General features: G+C 36.8%; 1 protein-coding gene across 50 annotated transcripts in view; it reads right to left on the bottom strand.

Annotated features, from left to right (window-relative positions):
• Window positions 1-15,339, bottom strand: part of KCNMA1 (potassium calcium-activated channel subfamily M alpha 1) — a 439,218-nt gene that overhangs the window by 176,917 nt on the left and 246,962 nt on the right. For all 50 annotated transcript variants that reach the window (XM_008642826.2, XM_008642831.2, XM_008642837.2 and 47 more), the window contains exons 4-5: window positions 7,265-7,358; window positions 6,204-6,315 (exon numbers count right to left, since the gene is read on the bottom strand). In XM_008642826.2, the coding sequence (XP_008641048.1) occupies window positions 6,204-6,315; window positions 7,265-7,358 (206 nt within the window). The remainder of the gene's footprint in view (window positions 1-6,203; window positions 6,316-7,264; window positions 7,359-15,339) is intronic.

Below are 15,339 nucleotides of genomic sequence, written 5' to 3'. Positions count from 1 at the left end.
GTCAAATCAGTCCATTCAGCCTGGCAAATACACAAGAAAGCACTTTTTAAAGCTACATAACTGGTATCAGCTATAGTATTAACTTGCAACAGCTTCTCAAAATTCAGAAACCAGGATTACTTTTGGGCTAAGCCTGCCACCCATTCACACATGAAAAAAATCAAGATACCCCCCTGCCTATCGTCCCTCTCCATCAGAGCAGAATAGAAACGAGAATGGTTTTAGGGTAATTTCCCTGTGCAATATTAAATACCAGTCACGGACAGACTGGGATAGACTGGGAACAGTTGATTTAAATTATCCAGTTTGCTTTGAGCTCACAGAGGTAGGGAAGCAAGAACACAGCTTTTATGAATATCAGATGACAGACACTAATGACACTTGAAACTAGTGCTGTCCCTTGTGTTTCTCCTCTGCTCCAGTGTCTTTTGGCCAACTTACTTGACTTCTCATCAGTTGAGGAGAGAGGAGAAGAATATCACAAATGAATGCAACAAAATCCACAAAAATCTGTCATGGATTCTGGCAAATATATATTTTTCACAAGGTTACCTTCTGGTATTAATATTGTAGCAACTCAAATGCCTGTTTGGAAGCAAGTATTGCTTTAACTGGGACCCTGTCAAAATGTGTTACATGCTCTGTGAAACCCGAACTGATTAAGGTGCCTAGAAAAAAGCAAAAATGTTGTCTTCAATACAATGCAAATGTGATACAGTCCATTCAATGACAGATTATTGACAAATCACCAAGCACATTCAGCATTCAAAACTCTTTCCGTTCAATTCATTGATACCATGTGAACGCGTTTGAAGTGTAGAAAGAAATGCTACCACACATAAAAACAGTACACATGCACATATACATAAAAAAATTTTTTTTCTGGGAAATTTTAGAGAATTTAGCTTCCATTATATATAAAATAGTGCATAATGTAAATAAAATGACCAAAAAAACCCACATCAGAGCTGTATAAAAGACTAGTTTTGTAAGAAATATTGCAGAACTTGGGTGTGCATTCAAAGATTCCACCAATAGGTGGCAGAAATGCACAACACTTATCAATAAATTCATTGCAAATCACTGCAAATTTAAGGTGCAAAGCAAAGGAGAGCTTTGAGACCTGTGGATGCATCAAAATCCAGTAAATTATTGTAAAGGCAAAGTGGTATCCCTACAGCCAAGTTATCAGAGGACTTCTTTGCATCAGTGTGACTAAATTCCATTAAACTATCTAACTTTTCCAAAAGTAATAAAGTGTTCTACAGATTCAAATACAGTTACAGGCCGAGCTGTTCTGTAGAGATTATGGTAAGAATGTCTACAAAGCATTAAAACAAATGTTATTTTCATGTACAGATTTTTAACTAAAGCTTCATCTTGATGAACATTTGCTGGATGGGCAGGAGGCTTCACACCATCCCTTAACTATCTTAGTAAGACACATCCACTTTTTCTCCAAAGTCATCTATCTCTCTCCATGGTGCAAAACCAATTTCGTTCTCTGATTCACCAAAATAGCTGAATTTCCAACAGAGTTGTTGCAAACACTCTTCTCAGACCAGGAATTGATACTGAAATCACAGGTTTCATCCAAAATTAATTGGCATGTTTGTAACAGGACCTGGACAGAATTTGAGCAAGCACTGGAAAAAAGGATCCCCTTCCCTAACTACGCTAATCACCACCTGAAGAGATTTGTTCTCTACGCTTTGCACGTGCCTATATTTGCATCTGTTGGCTGCCTTCTTTCCCCCACTTTAGATCGCAAATTATTTTCTGAAAAAAAACCAGTACAGCATCAGCAGCAACCTAGACTAAAAGGGATGTCAGGGAATAAGGATGAAGGAAAAAATCTTCCTGATAATAGAATTTACTAGGAATCAGTTTCTATCACTTGATATTCTGTACAGTAGAATTGATGAAACATGTGGTCAGGAAAAGGAAATAGATTGCTTAAAAGTTCTTTTTTATCTTTAATTTCTGTCATTCAATAATATGAGACACTAGCAAATTCATATATTAGGTTGTATTAATATCACAATCTAAGGCTGACTGTTCCTCATGCACATATTCTTGCAAATGTGAAGCCAAGATCATATTTTAATGTTAAATCCCCCTCTAACAATACAATTCTGTCACGGCAATTTAGTCCAATACAGTCAGCTCAGAAAATCAATATTGTCATTTTCATAAGCATACAAATACATGATAAAAGTAATTTCAGTATTTGAACTGGATTTGCTATCACAGAAGATAGAATAACAGTTTTAAGTGGTGTGTGAAGTGTTTTAAAATCTTTACTAAATAAAACTGGAAGACATTCACTTGTTGCAGGACTCCCCAATTTGTCAGACTGCAAGCTATCCAAAGGAAAGAAGACCTGAATCTGAAATTTAGTTAGGATACTCAGATTACAACAACTTTGTAGTAAAAAGAAACAAAAAATATTCACCATGGCATTATTTTTCCCATTGCAAATTCTTTTCTGTCCAACAACTCTTTTAGCCTACCTTCACTTAGGACTATAATCAAAATATACAAACTCAGCACTGAAATAATTTGGTTGAAATTCACTGTCAAAATTACCTGTAAATCATTCTTCCCTTGGGAAGATTCTCTCCACTCTGCAGAATCCTGCACTTGGAGAACTGTCCTACCACTATCAGAAAGTTTCTTGTATAGACTTGTGCAAGCAATACAAACGGTTTTATATAGCAGAGCTTTAGTTTATGAGCAAGTTATCTACACAAATGTTACTGTTTGTAAAACAGTGTTGGAAAAATGTCATGGGGATCTAGATGAAAATCAATGTCCAAAGACACACTGACATTCATATCTGTGCAGTTTTCAAGTCAAAGCATAAGAAATTTTTATACAGCATGATAAAGCACTGTATATCACTGAATAACAGATTTATTTAAAGTTTCTTTCCTATCTGTACTTCCCCCAATCTTTCAATAATATGTAGATCTTTCCATAAGCCAAATGTATTCTTTTCATGGGCTTCCTTTTCCTATGTTATCCTGTGCAAGCAAAAATGATAGCATAGAAATCCTTTCTGAAGGATTTACGAAATCTAAAAATTTGATGTTCTGCAGGTTTGAAGTGTTGTTTTGCCTTCAGCTTAACTTTAGAGATTAATCATAATGACATTCCTAGAAACTTTTTGATGGAAAAGCGTAATCTGATCTGTCTTTCAATACCAAATGTTGTCTGCAAACTGGAATCTAGGTGGAAGACTAGATTTGAAACAACATCCTTTATGAATACTAATTGAAAATTTAATTCATATACAGCATTTCAAGATACAAAAATATGTTACAAACAGCTGAATACAAAAGAGTAGCAGGGAAAGGAGAAGGCTTCACATACTAAGAGCTATGAAATAGGTGAATGATGGTATTTCTGAACTAGCATAAGAACAGAAAAAACCCACTGGCTTTCCACTACATGAACAGATGATACATTCAGAACACATCCTCTGCTATGCTTCACATCTTTCTGTAAGCACTTTCTGCTCCAAAGGCAAAGTTTACTTTTTATTTGGGACAGTTTGGTTTCTTTAAAATACTGCTTAAACTGTGTGTCTATAAAACTTACACTGATACTAGTCAGTCAACTAAACCAGGACAGCTCTTATGGAACTGGGCATTCAGAGAGCCACACTGGGGACTTCAATCCTGCCAACTACTTCAATGAACTCATTACAGCTGATTGACATGAATCAATAATGAAATATGCTGGAAAAGACCCTGATGCACAATACATTCCAGATGGTGCATTATAGTCCAGCTCCTAAATGATCTTGAAATCTAAAGCATACAAAGGAAACCTGCTAAATCATTCAGAAATTCTTAAAGTGTGCCAATGTTGAATGATTTTCACATTGCCTAACCTAAAGCACTCCCTATTTACTTGCCTCACTAAAAGGAAGATCTCCCTGCTAATCCTACATACACATAGGGACAACTGGTGCAAAACCCACAACTCACATGTTCTGAATCCCCCTCAGCAGAGGGATATCTCTCCCAATTACAAAATTTATATGAAAGAAAAAGGCAAAGTAGGCACCTAACCTGGAACTGTAAATAATATGATCTAAACACTCTCCCCCCTACTCACACACTCAGTCCTACCACTGTATTACCTACAAGTATGTCCAAAGTATTTGAGCTCCACAGACAGTAAATTTGGCCATCTCTTTCAAAGGTGTAAAGGAATACACACTCTTCATTAATACACTTCGATATATTTACTTAAAATTCTTTCATTGCAGCTTCTCAAAATACCTTGCTTATCTAAATTAGAGCTATGTTAGGAATCCAAAAAATTCACATTTTTGAATAAGTGAATGATTTCACTAAGGATGATTTATCTAAAAAGAAAACCCCTTTGGAAACAGGTGCAAAGCAAAAGCGTTGTAAATATGTTACTCCTAAGATGACTACATTAAGAAAAACCTCAGTTTTTTGCCTCAGCACGGGATAAATGTCTCAGGAGGATTCCATGAGGAAACGGGTAAAGTGGGGCTATAAACAAGAAATCAAGATAAAGTGATGTTGGTGGAATTAAGAGATAGGGAAATCCTTTCAACCCTATGAGTGCTTAACTCTTCCTGCAAACTGACACAAAACTTATAAAATCTATGCAGCAGAAAGTGCTAAATGTGCAAACTCTCTCATTATCCCTGTCACTACTGTTACTTGGATTGCTGTGTCACCATGAGTCAGTCAATTATGCAGTCACTTTCATGAAGGGTATTCATTCCAAATAATTATCTCTGCCTCATTTCCCAGAATTTGTGGTCTTGCAACTTTCTCATCTCGTATTCCTTTTCAATGGATCCTGTGATTCTATTTATTCTCTCAGATAACCTTCGTCTCCAAGGATTTCAAACTCAAAGTTTTGGAAAACTCTGATACATCACATACAAGTTTAAAATGCATCTCTTTAATTGATATAATGCAAGATTAATGAGATTAACTTACAGCTAGTGAAATCAGCAATTTTCTTTCAAGGATAAGCACATTTTTTACTTACATACCTTCTTTTTAAATTTTATTTCCTGTCATAACATAGAACTGTATGACATTTTCTCTTTCAAAAAGCCTTACTTAGTTTTCCATATATGACAGAAGTGATACGTGATGAAGAGAGTAATCATATGAGGATGTGCAGTGATCTTTTCTGGCTGTTTTACTGCTTTCTTCTCTGGCATACTAAAAACCACTGATATAGTTATGTGACCTTTACTGTGTTTATAAATTTATTGATCTCTTTCCATAAAACAGAAATTCATCAATAATTTTTGTATCTTTGCACTTCTGTATTAAGACGAAAATATTGTAAGACTATTAAAGACCCTCTGGTTTATTTTCTTTTCCATATGAAACATTTAAGATAACCACTCTCTTCAGTTTTCAGGGACAATGAGTGCCTGTATGTCTGGAGGAATGAATTGCCAAACCGAGTTTTCATATGTTGTCTAAAGACATGCCATCCAAAAAGTATGCCATTTTTAGGAAGTTTTCTCTGAATAAAAAAATCACAACATTCACCCTTCATTTTTCCTAATGAGAGAGCATATAACAAGCATATAACATCTTGTACAAGAAACTTCATTTGCCATGTTATGGATGTACTTCAATTAAGGATCCTCTGCTTCATTTTGTATTCCCTCTTACATGTGCCATACCTTTTCTAATGCATTCCTAGCAGTCCAACAAAAATATTGAGTGTCTAAATGTATCTCCCAAATCAGTCACTTCATTGTATTTAAAATTTAGCCACATTGGCTCAAAAAATGCAATGAAAATGTACTGATTTCATTGCTGACAATGACTCATGGCAATCCAGTTCAGTGAAGGAATGGTCTGGATCACCTGTTCAGGTTGCAAGCTGAGACAACAAATCAAATTCACTGTTTGATAAAAGGAGCCTCATGTTACACAGTACTTCCAAAATGGAGTTCTCCACCACTTAGAGTAGAAGATTATATTAATGAATTGAAAACAAAAGAGATCTAGTAAGTGCTTTTTCTGAAAAAACCCACATTTCTGCTTAAAATTAACTTCAAAACCAACTTTGGTAACATTCTTCTATTTACACAATGACACAAGATGAAAAAATTCTCCACCAAAATGTGCAAAGTTGAAGTAGTTTTATAACAAGCTTTTTAAAGGTACAACTATTGTACTTACCAAGCCAACTTCTGTTTAAATATACTGACACAAACACTGGAGGGACCGTGAAGAAATCTACCACTGAGTTAACTTCTAGCCAAAACCATAGCTTGTCATTGGCTGCTATAAACTGGAAAGAAAAAAATAAAAGAGGGGAAAAGATGAAAGGAATCAGATTATTCTCATAATGATTGCAGGTATCAGTTCTAAAATACTAAACTCAAAAGTTAGTGTAGTAACTGATGTTTTAGGTCAGTCCAGACAAAACAACATGTCTCACTGGAAAGAAGTCTGTATTGTGCATTGCTTGATAATCACACTGAAATTAAAATGAAAGGTCAAACTGAAGAGAGAGATCATCTATGTGATCAGTTGTAATATCTGCTGAAAATATTTTTCCACATTAATTGACAATGTATCAGTAATATTAGAAAAGTGTCGGCAAGTATGAAGTATTTCGAAGTATATCATCTTTGTTCTAGCACACCAAATATGCTGGTAGTAGTTTATCATGTGTTTTCTGCTCAAAGATTTCTAAATACAGGACAATTTACAAAGTCCCATTATTATCTGTCCAGAGGAGATCAGCAGGATGACTCCTACAAGGCATAGTTGAGGACTGTAGCAGCATTTCAATCTTTTGAATTGTGCCATGGATGTGGTCATTTCTCTCTCCTGACTACAGAAATCAGTCCAGGGAAACTGGCAAACTTAGATGCCAAGGACATCATAGTTAGAACTTTGCCTCTGTGCTTAAATAAGGTCAAATGCTTAAATAAGACCAAATTACTATTCACATTTGAGTAACTATTAAAAATTAATTAAAATATTTGCTTTATATAAATACGAAATGTAAATACACAAATAAAGGAAAAAACCTGTATCATGAAGATATTTAACAGAGCAGTTTTACTTATCTAAGTCTTAAAACTCTGACTCACACATTTCAAAACAGTGTTCATATTTTTTGAGTTAAAGATGATGATTTCTTTCAAAGAAAATACAACCTCTATTTCAATCACCATATATAACAGTTGCATTCCCTCCCCGCCTCCTGCTACCAGAGACACACTACTTACACGCAAGCCGAAGTAGAGTAGGAAGAACACATTGAAAGCCATGTCGATCTGTAATGTGAAATCTTTGTAGAAATTCTGGCAGGATTCTATTGGGCTATTTGAAAGAAAGAGAAATCAGAATAAGTTTTCAGTATAGGAGTTTCTACTCTGCTGAGAACTGTATGCATTTCATTAAAGACCTTGATTCAGAAATCATGTTTCTGTTTTCCAGTCCTTTACAAGATACAAGCAAGCATTTCAAAAGAATTATTTCATTCATTCAGTTAGTCATTCATACAGTGTTGATATTCACCTGTTCAGGTAATATTTGAGAATTAACATGCAGATACCTTTAGGAGAGGACAAGCAGGAGAATACCTCAGGATAGCTTAACCTCACATTAACCCTTAAAGAACTGACTTCTTTCTAAAGGAGACACACCTACGATACTTTAGGAAGAAACCTAACAAGCACACAGGTACAGTGAAACATTACATGCTTTTAATTCATGTCATAAGATAAAACCTTTAACAAAAAATTAGTTGCTTAGGAATACATTGCCCATTAGCAACCTGGAGTACTTAGTCTTGTAGAATCCCTTGTTTATAACAGGTTGATTGGATTTTTTTTTCTTTTTCTCACTTTGGTTTTTTTTTTTTTTTTTTGGTATGGCTACTTAATGTACTTTATGTACAGTACTATGAACTGAGTAGAAAAGCAGCATAGCCCACTGGTAAAATTAAATAACAAAATAAATTGAAGAATTTGAAGCAGTACTCTAAGGGTTAATTTCTGCATGCAGGTTAATTAAAATACCCTTGTGTGTGTCAGGCAGCCATTGCAGATTTTAGCTTATTATTTTATGCTCTATTTGACAGTGGGACAGATCCAAAGCTTACTCTATACAAACTGGTACTTTATAAATACACTTTTATCTAAGGAAGGTGGTAACTTCCACAAGTATCATCAGTGATTTATTTGTGAGGTTTCTAAAACAGGTTGTTGAAATCACAGTCCAATGATGTCATCATAGACCAAAGTGAAAATCATGTCCCAATATATGTTGATGTATATACTATATATATATAATGTCCCACAACATATACATACATATACACACATATATTGCAAATGATCATGTGTTCATCACAACTGTAATAGAGGGAAACTAGAACATGTAGATCATTTGATCATTTGGAGCCCTAGAAAAAATTCTTTTAGAAAAGCAGAAATTTTTTGACTTTCTAGATCAAATAAATCACTGAACATGAACATAATACCAGTTAGTATAGCAGTAGTTCTGCAAATATGATGCTAGACTGCCCAACAAGCAAGATTCTATGCGTTATGAATGTCAGTTACCTAACTTAAGGCATAAAGGAAATTACCTGGACTACCAGGTCATTACACATGCAGCCAAATTTTCCATTCCTTGTATACATTTCAGGTCGAACAAGTTAATTACAGCATGCTCTCTCCTGTCTCTAGATGCATGAATGTATACAGCAAAATTCTCCTTGATGTGCAATGGCTTTGTATTTTAAGAAGCTTCAGTGCTACAGGAAATTTTATTAAAATTGTTTTCCAAAGGCTATTTGAAAAGACATTTAAGTTATGAGACACTTCTGTTATAGATCAAATAAAATTGATTTACAAGAGCAGGCAGAAGGGAAGAGAAGCCAAATGTTAACATATAGGACAGCAGACAGTACCTCATACTTTACAAATACAGCTTTAGCTACAAAAACAGTGGATGTAATCTGAGAACCCAACTGGATCATTTTCTGTATGGCACTAATGAGAACAAAGGATCTTGTCAAAATAAGATAGGCTACATACTGAGTCACAATGCACCCTACCAACAGGAAGTACAGAGGAACAGCCCTGCACCAACTCTTAATTCCAGGTTAGGTTCCCACAAAAGCTGTAGAAACTCACTGAAGCTAATGGAATTGCAGAGGCTTATAACAAGGATAGAGAGCAATTTTTAGTTAAGGACAGCTAAGGTTGCAGCTAACAGCTGTACTTTTGTGTCACTGTCCTTTTCAAAAACCTGCAAGATCTAACAAATTAGCTAATGAATAATACATCTTCATTTTGTTTCCAAAACACCTAGCACAATGGACCACAATTCTGATTTGGGACTTCTGTTTACCCAACACCAAAACCGCTATTTCTGCTAGTCATATCCTTTGAGCTTCCTTCATTTCAGAGATCATCCCTCTCTTTCAGTGTTTAAGTTATCCGTTTCAAAGACAAACACAGCATCCTTTCTTTTTTATTTTAAATGATCATTTTTTCAGAAAGGCATAACACTGAACAAATTATTAATTTTTTCACAGATGGACTATAAAAGATTTTAAATGTTCCAATCAAATTTTCAGTTTGGATATTTTTTTCTTTGTTTTCATCAGTAGCTCACATTTGAGCTGACAGAAAAATATGTCCACTAATGTTTATCATTGCACAATTCAGCCTACTGCAGAAAGGAAGCCAATTTGAAACTTGTCCTTACATCAAGTTTCCCAAAACCAGAAGTGCTATACTTCTTAGTAGTGTACTGGGATCTCCAGGACCAGTAACAACACTAAAAAAACTCCCTGGTTTATATTAAAATTACATGGCATGTCCTACAGGATTTTACCCCTGCAGTGCAGCAGAAGTTTCATTTTTGAAGAAGCCAACAGACTTAGAAATGTTTTTACTCCCCTTCCATGTAAGCATGGTTTCACACATTTATATCACAAAAAGACAGGAGAAACTATGATGACATCAATGAAATAGCATACTAGCAATGACAGGAACAATTTAATATAACTGAATAAAAAATAAAGTAATGATGGAATTCTAAACACAATGGGCTCCTCCCCTAAAAAAGTGGCAGGATCAATAGCCCAACAACTGAAGTGCACATCTGGTAAATGAGTGAGCTAGGGAGGGCACCCCACCAGAGCTGCTTTTCTGAACAGAGGAGGACTCATGGGTGACGTGGAGACTGGAGGTTGTCTTGGGCACAGCAATCACAAAATGACAGGTTTTGATTCCCAGAGAAATAATGAGGGGGGCCAGTGGAACTGCTATGTTGGACTCCCGGAGGGCAGTCTTTGGCCTACTTATGATGCTGGTTGAGAAAGACCCTTCGGGTGCAGTCCTGAAGGGTGAAGGAGTCCAGGAAGGCTGGACATGCTTCAAGAAGGAGTTTTTCAATGTGCTGAAGCAGGCCATTCTCATGTGCCAGAAGACAAGCCAGCAGGGAAAATCATCAGCCTGGATGAACAGAGCTTTGGCTGGAACTCAGGGCGAGAGTGCGTCATCCTTGGAAGAAGGGCCAGGCAACTCAGGAAGGCTTCAAGGGTGTTGCGAGGTTATGCAGGGAGAAAATTAGAAGGGCCACAGCCCAACTAGAACCTAATCTGCTTACTGGCATAAAAGACAATAAAAAATGTTTCTAGAAATATATTAGCAACAGAAGGACAGCTAAGTAGAATCTCCATATTTTATTGGATGTGGGGGAAAACATAGTGACAAAGAATGAGAAGAAAACTGGGGTACTTAATACCTGCTTTGCCTCAGTCTTTAATAGCAAGACCAGTTTTCTCTGGGTGCCAAGAGTCCTGAGCTGGAAGACAGATGGGGAACAGAATGAAGCCCCCATAATCCAAGGGGAAATGCTCAGTTATATACTACTCCATTTAGACACCAGTCAAGAGGGCTGCATGGAATCCACCCAAAGGTACTGAGCAAACTGGCAGCAGTGCTCACCAAGCCACTTTGCATCATTTATCAGCAGTTCTGGTTAACTAGAGAGGCCCCACCTCACTGGAAGTTAGAAAATATGACAGCTATCTACAAGGATCAGAAAGAGGATTCATGCAACTTCAAGCCTGTCAGCCTGACCTTGCTGCTGGGGAAGGTCATACAGCAGAACATCTAAGTGCCATCACAGAGCACATGCAGGACAGCAGGGGATCAGGTCCAGCCAGCCTGGGTTTATGTGAGGCAGTGCTGTTTGACCAATCTGATCTCCTATGACAAGGTAACTTGCTTGGTGGATGATGGAAAGGCTGTGGAGGCTGTCTAGCTAGACTTTAGTCAAGCTTTTGACATCACTTCCCACAGCATTCTACTGGAGAAACTGGCTGCTCATAGCTTGGACTACCTGGGTAAAAGGCTGGATGGCTGAGCCCAAACAGTGCACTAAATGAAGTCAAATCTAGCTAGTATCTGGTCACTAATGTCACTAAAGTCTCAGCTAGTCCTGTTTAATATCTTCATCTATGATCTGGACAAGGGAACTGAGTGCACCCTCAGTAAGCTCACAGATGACACCAAGTTGGGTGTGAATGTTGATCTGCTAGAGGGTATGAGGGCTCTACAGAGGGATCTGGATAGGCTGGATCCACAGGCTGAGGTCAATTGCATGAGGTTCAACAGGGCCAAGTGCCTTGTCCTGCACTTGGGTGACAACAACCCCATGCAGTGCTACAGGCTGGGGGCAGAGCAGCTGTAAAGTTGTTCATTGGAAACAGACCTGAAGTTGCTGATCAACAGCCACTCCACCATGAGCTAGCATGTGCCAAAGTGGCCGAGGAGGCCAATGGCACCCTGGCTTGTAACAGGAATAGTGTGGCTAGCAGGACCAGGGAAGGGATCATCTCTATGTACCTGGCACTGGTCAGGCCACACCTCAAGAGCTGTGTCCAGCTCTGGGCCTCACACTGCAGGAAAGACAGTGAGGGGCTGAGGCAAGTCCAGAGAAGGGCAACAGCTGGTGAAGGGTCTGGAGCACAAGGGGGCTGAGGGTGCTGGGGTTGTTCAGCCTGGAGAAAAGTAGGCTCAGGAAGGACCTTATCACTCTCTACCACTCCCTAGATGGAGGTTGTAGCAAGGTGGGGGTCGACCTCTTCTCCCAAATATAAGGGACAGGACAAGAGGAAATGGCCTCAAGTTTTGCCAGGGGAAGGTTAGATTGGATATTAGGAAACAATTTTTCACTGAAACATTGTCATGCATTGAAAGAAGCTGCCCAGGGAAGCGGTTGAGTTACCATCCCTGGAGGTATTTAAAAGACATACAGTTGTGGCACTTAGAGACATGCTTCGGTGGAGAACTTAAAAGGTTATTTCTAAGATAAATGAATCTATGATTCTCTCATTTTTAAGTACTTTGAAAGAGCATCTTCGATTATCTATACAATTTTTACAGCAAATCTAGTAGCTACAAAGCCCAGTTGTACAGTTATAAAAGGCATAAACTGCTTCAATGAGAAGAGTGACTACAAGAGTGGTAACAAAATAATTCCATACATAGATGGGGCAGAATTTTGACAAGGTGTTCCCAGCATCCTTAAAGCTGTGTTGCAATCACCACTGAAGCCAACACTCTGCATGACACTTTTACCACAGAATGTAGCACTTGTCACTTCAATTAAAAAGAATTTACTGCTGTTTAAAGAACTATTTTTGTCACCAGTTTACATCATGTATTTATTATTCTTGCTTATTTCTGGTTGGCTTAAAATGTTTCTAATGCATTGAAATGTTTCTACTGGAATTATTTGTCGAATAGTCATAAAACGAATGGGAGAGGGAAAAAATGCTTTTTAATGTTTTCTGAAATTGTTTCTGTGAGTATATTAATATGAAAGTTCCCACAGGAGCCTTCATATATTTCCAGGATTTTTGAAATTGCAACACAGTTGAAAATATCTTGAGTAGCTTTTACTTTATCATTTCACCTCTTCACAGGAGCTGTAAAGCCCACTGCAAACTTCAGATCAGAGCCTTAGTACGAAGTAACGATCTCTGTCACAGTGCAGTCACTGCCATTATGACCACACAGAAGTAAAGAAAAGGAGTTCTATGTTCATTCAGACTTTAGACCAGCTTTGCAATCATAGTGATGGCTATCCTGAATGATTTTACATAAAATGTTCCCCACAATAATGGGAAAGCTTTTGTGCACCCAATTCAGCACTTGAAATAACTATACAATATGCAATTTACAGTTCTCATTCTTCCTAGGTATGAAAGTGGATTCTTGTATTTTTGGTACATCATGTCAGTCTGCTCCTAATGGGTTTTTGCTTTTTTTTTTCTCTTTTATTTTGTCTCATTTTAATGACAAGACATGCAAAGACTAAGACGGATGCCAATTCTTACCTAAGTATATTTTTTAAAAAGGGAAAACGTTAATTTTAAGACATATTAATCTAGCTACATTTTGTCAAGTGTTTTGAAGATATGTATGTAAAGCTTTCGTAAACCACCACAGAAAAAATTTACTTCTACCGTAACTTCACAAAAGTACTAATGAGAATATCTTACCATGGCCTGCTACAACTTTGGAACTTTAAGAAGTTATTGAAACTTCTAGAAACTCAGAGAATTTTCCTAATTTACAATTTCAATTTTTTCAAATCTGCTTTCTGAATGGTGGAGGAAAAGCCAAATCTATTACTGAAAATAGATAAAAATATACTTTAATTCTGAAACATGGATTTAGAAGAAACGAAGATTTTAGTTATAGGTTAGCTGTGTTGAAGTTACTTAGAATAGGAAGGAATTTGGGCCCAGCTAGAGTTAATTAAAATAGTTAAGAGAGCTGGACCTGAAATGGGTTTTAAGATGTTAGTAACTGATTACCAAATAACTGATGATCTGTCATTTGTATGTTTGCTCAGCTGTGCTTAGAACGAGGAATAGAAACATTGATAAAAGTTGGTGTAGGGCAAGGACAATCAATGACCAATTTCCTCCCTTGGTGGGAACCCCTTCAAAAGTCACGCAAGAGGAAACTTAGAGGCCACTAAAGTAATTAGGATTGTTAAAGTTCAGAGAGGCAAAAAGGTCAAACTGAGGAAGATGAGTTACTTCATCTTCCTTAGGACCACTGACCCAATTCAAGACCACCGACTCCATTCAGGACACACACTACGCATGCTTAATGACATTTAAGCTCATTTCCATACGAAGCAGAGAATGGGAGGTGTTAATGTTAAGAATATGCATTTGTATTTTGGATATTCATCATTTTTGTAAATAAAAAGCTTTGTGTTTGCTTGGATCGGGGCCCTGTGTCTTAGGGAGCCATCCCACGCAGTGCCTGGCGCCAAATAAAACATGCACTTTCTAACTCTAAACTGTTAGAGAGTTTGTGTCCGTCTCAGTTGGATATCGATATTAGATCGATATTCATATTTTGGTAAATCAATTCTTAGTATTAATGAAATAAAATATAAAACTTAAAAACTGATCATATGCAAAAGAGGTAGGTTCTATTTCCTGTATTCATGACAGTTTTCAAACTGCACAACAGTACATTACATTATAAAACCAGTAAAATATGCAGTTTCTATCAGAAGGAATGTCCACTGATGAGAATAAATTTTAAAATTAAATTATAGTTATGTACAGAAATACCAGTTGATGCTGCTAAAGCATAAATAACACAAACGTATAAATATTTGAGAGAAACTACCCAATACTTAGAAGTTCATTGGTATTGCATCATTTGAAGACATTCCACTCACTTTCCGCTTTCAAACTGCATTTCAATGCAATTAATACGTATTAATTTGGGCATGTAAATTTTCTTTGTTCAAAAGAACAGTGCTACAGTGGTTTGGTGGTTTTTTTTTTTTCCAAACTATTTTGTTTTACTGGAAGCTCCTCCGTAATGTTGAATTCCCTCAAATTTACTTCTAGAGCAAACCAAATTTTATGAAGTCTAGAGTAAAAAAATATATTCGATATGACAGTGTCTTTTTACACTCTTTTAATACATATTCTGTACAGCCAAAAAGAAAATTAAGGTGTTATGGTTAGGCTTTTTAACTGTGTATCAGTGACGTACTAAAGTAAAACTATAGAAAAGCCACATGTACCATTCTATGTACCATAGTTTCATTCAATGCAGAAGAGTTTGCTCCTTTAACTACAGTTTAGTCACACAGGTCAGAAGGGAATAAGCAGTTAAAGTCTTCTTTACTGAAACAGGCATGAACATCTAGCAAAATTATTGACACAGATGTCTATTAAATATATACCTCGGGGAACAAATACCATAATTAAAACAAATCACCAAAACTAATTTAG

This window comes from Corvus brachyrhynchos, unplaced genomic scaffold (genome assembly GCF_000691975.1).
Source record: "Corvus brachyrhynchos isolate BGI_N302 unplaced genomic scaffold, ASM69197v1 scaffold279, whole genome shotgun sequence".
Taxonomy (NCBI): Eukaryota; Metazoa; Chordata; class Aves; order Passeriformes; family Corvidae; genus Corvus; species Corvus brachyrhynchos.
This window is presented reverse-complemented; position numbering and strand designations above follow the sequence as displayed.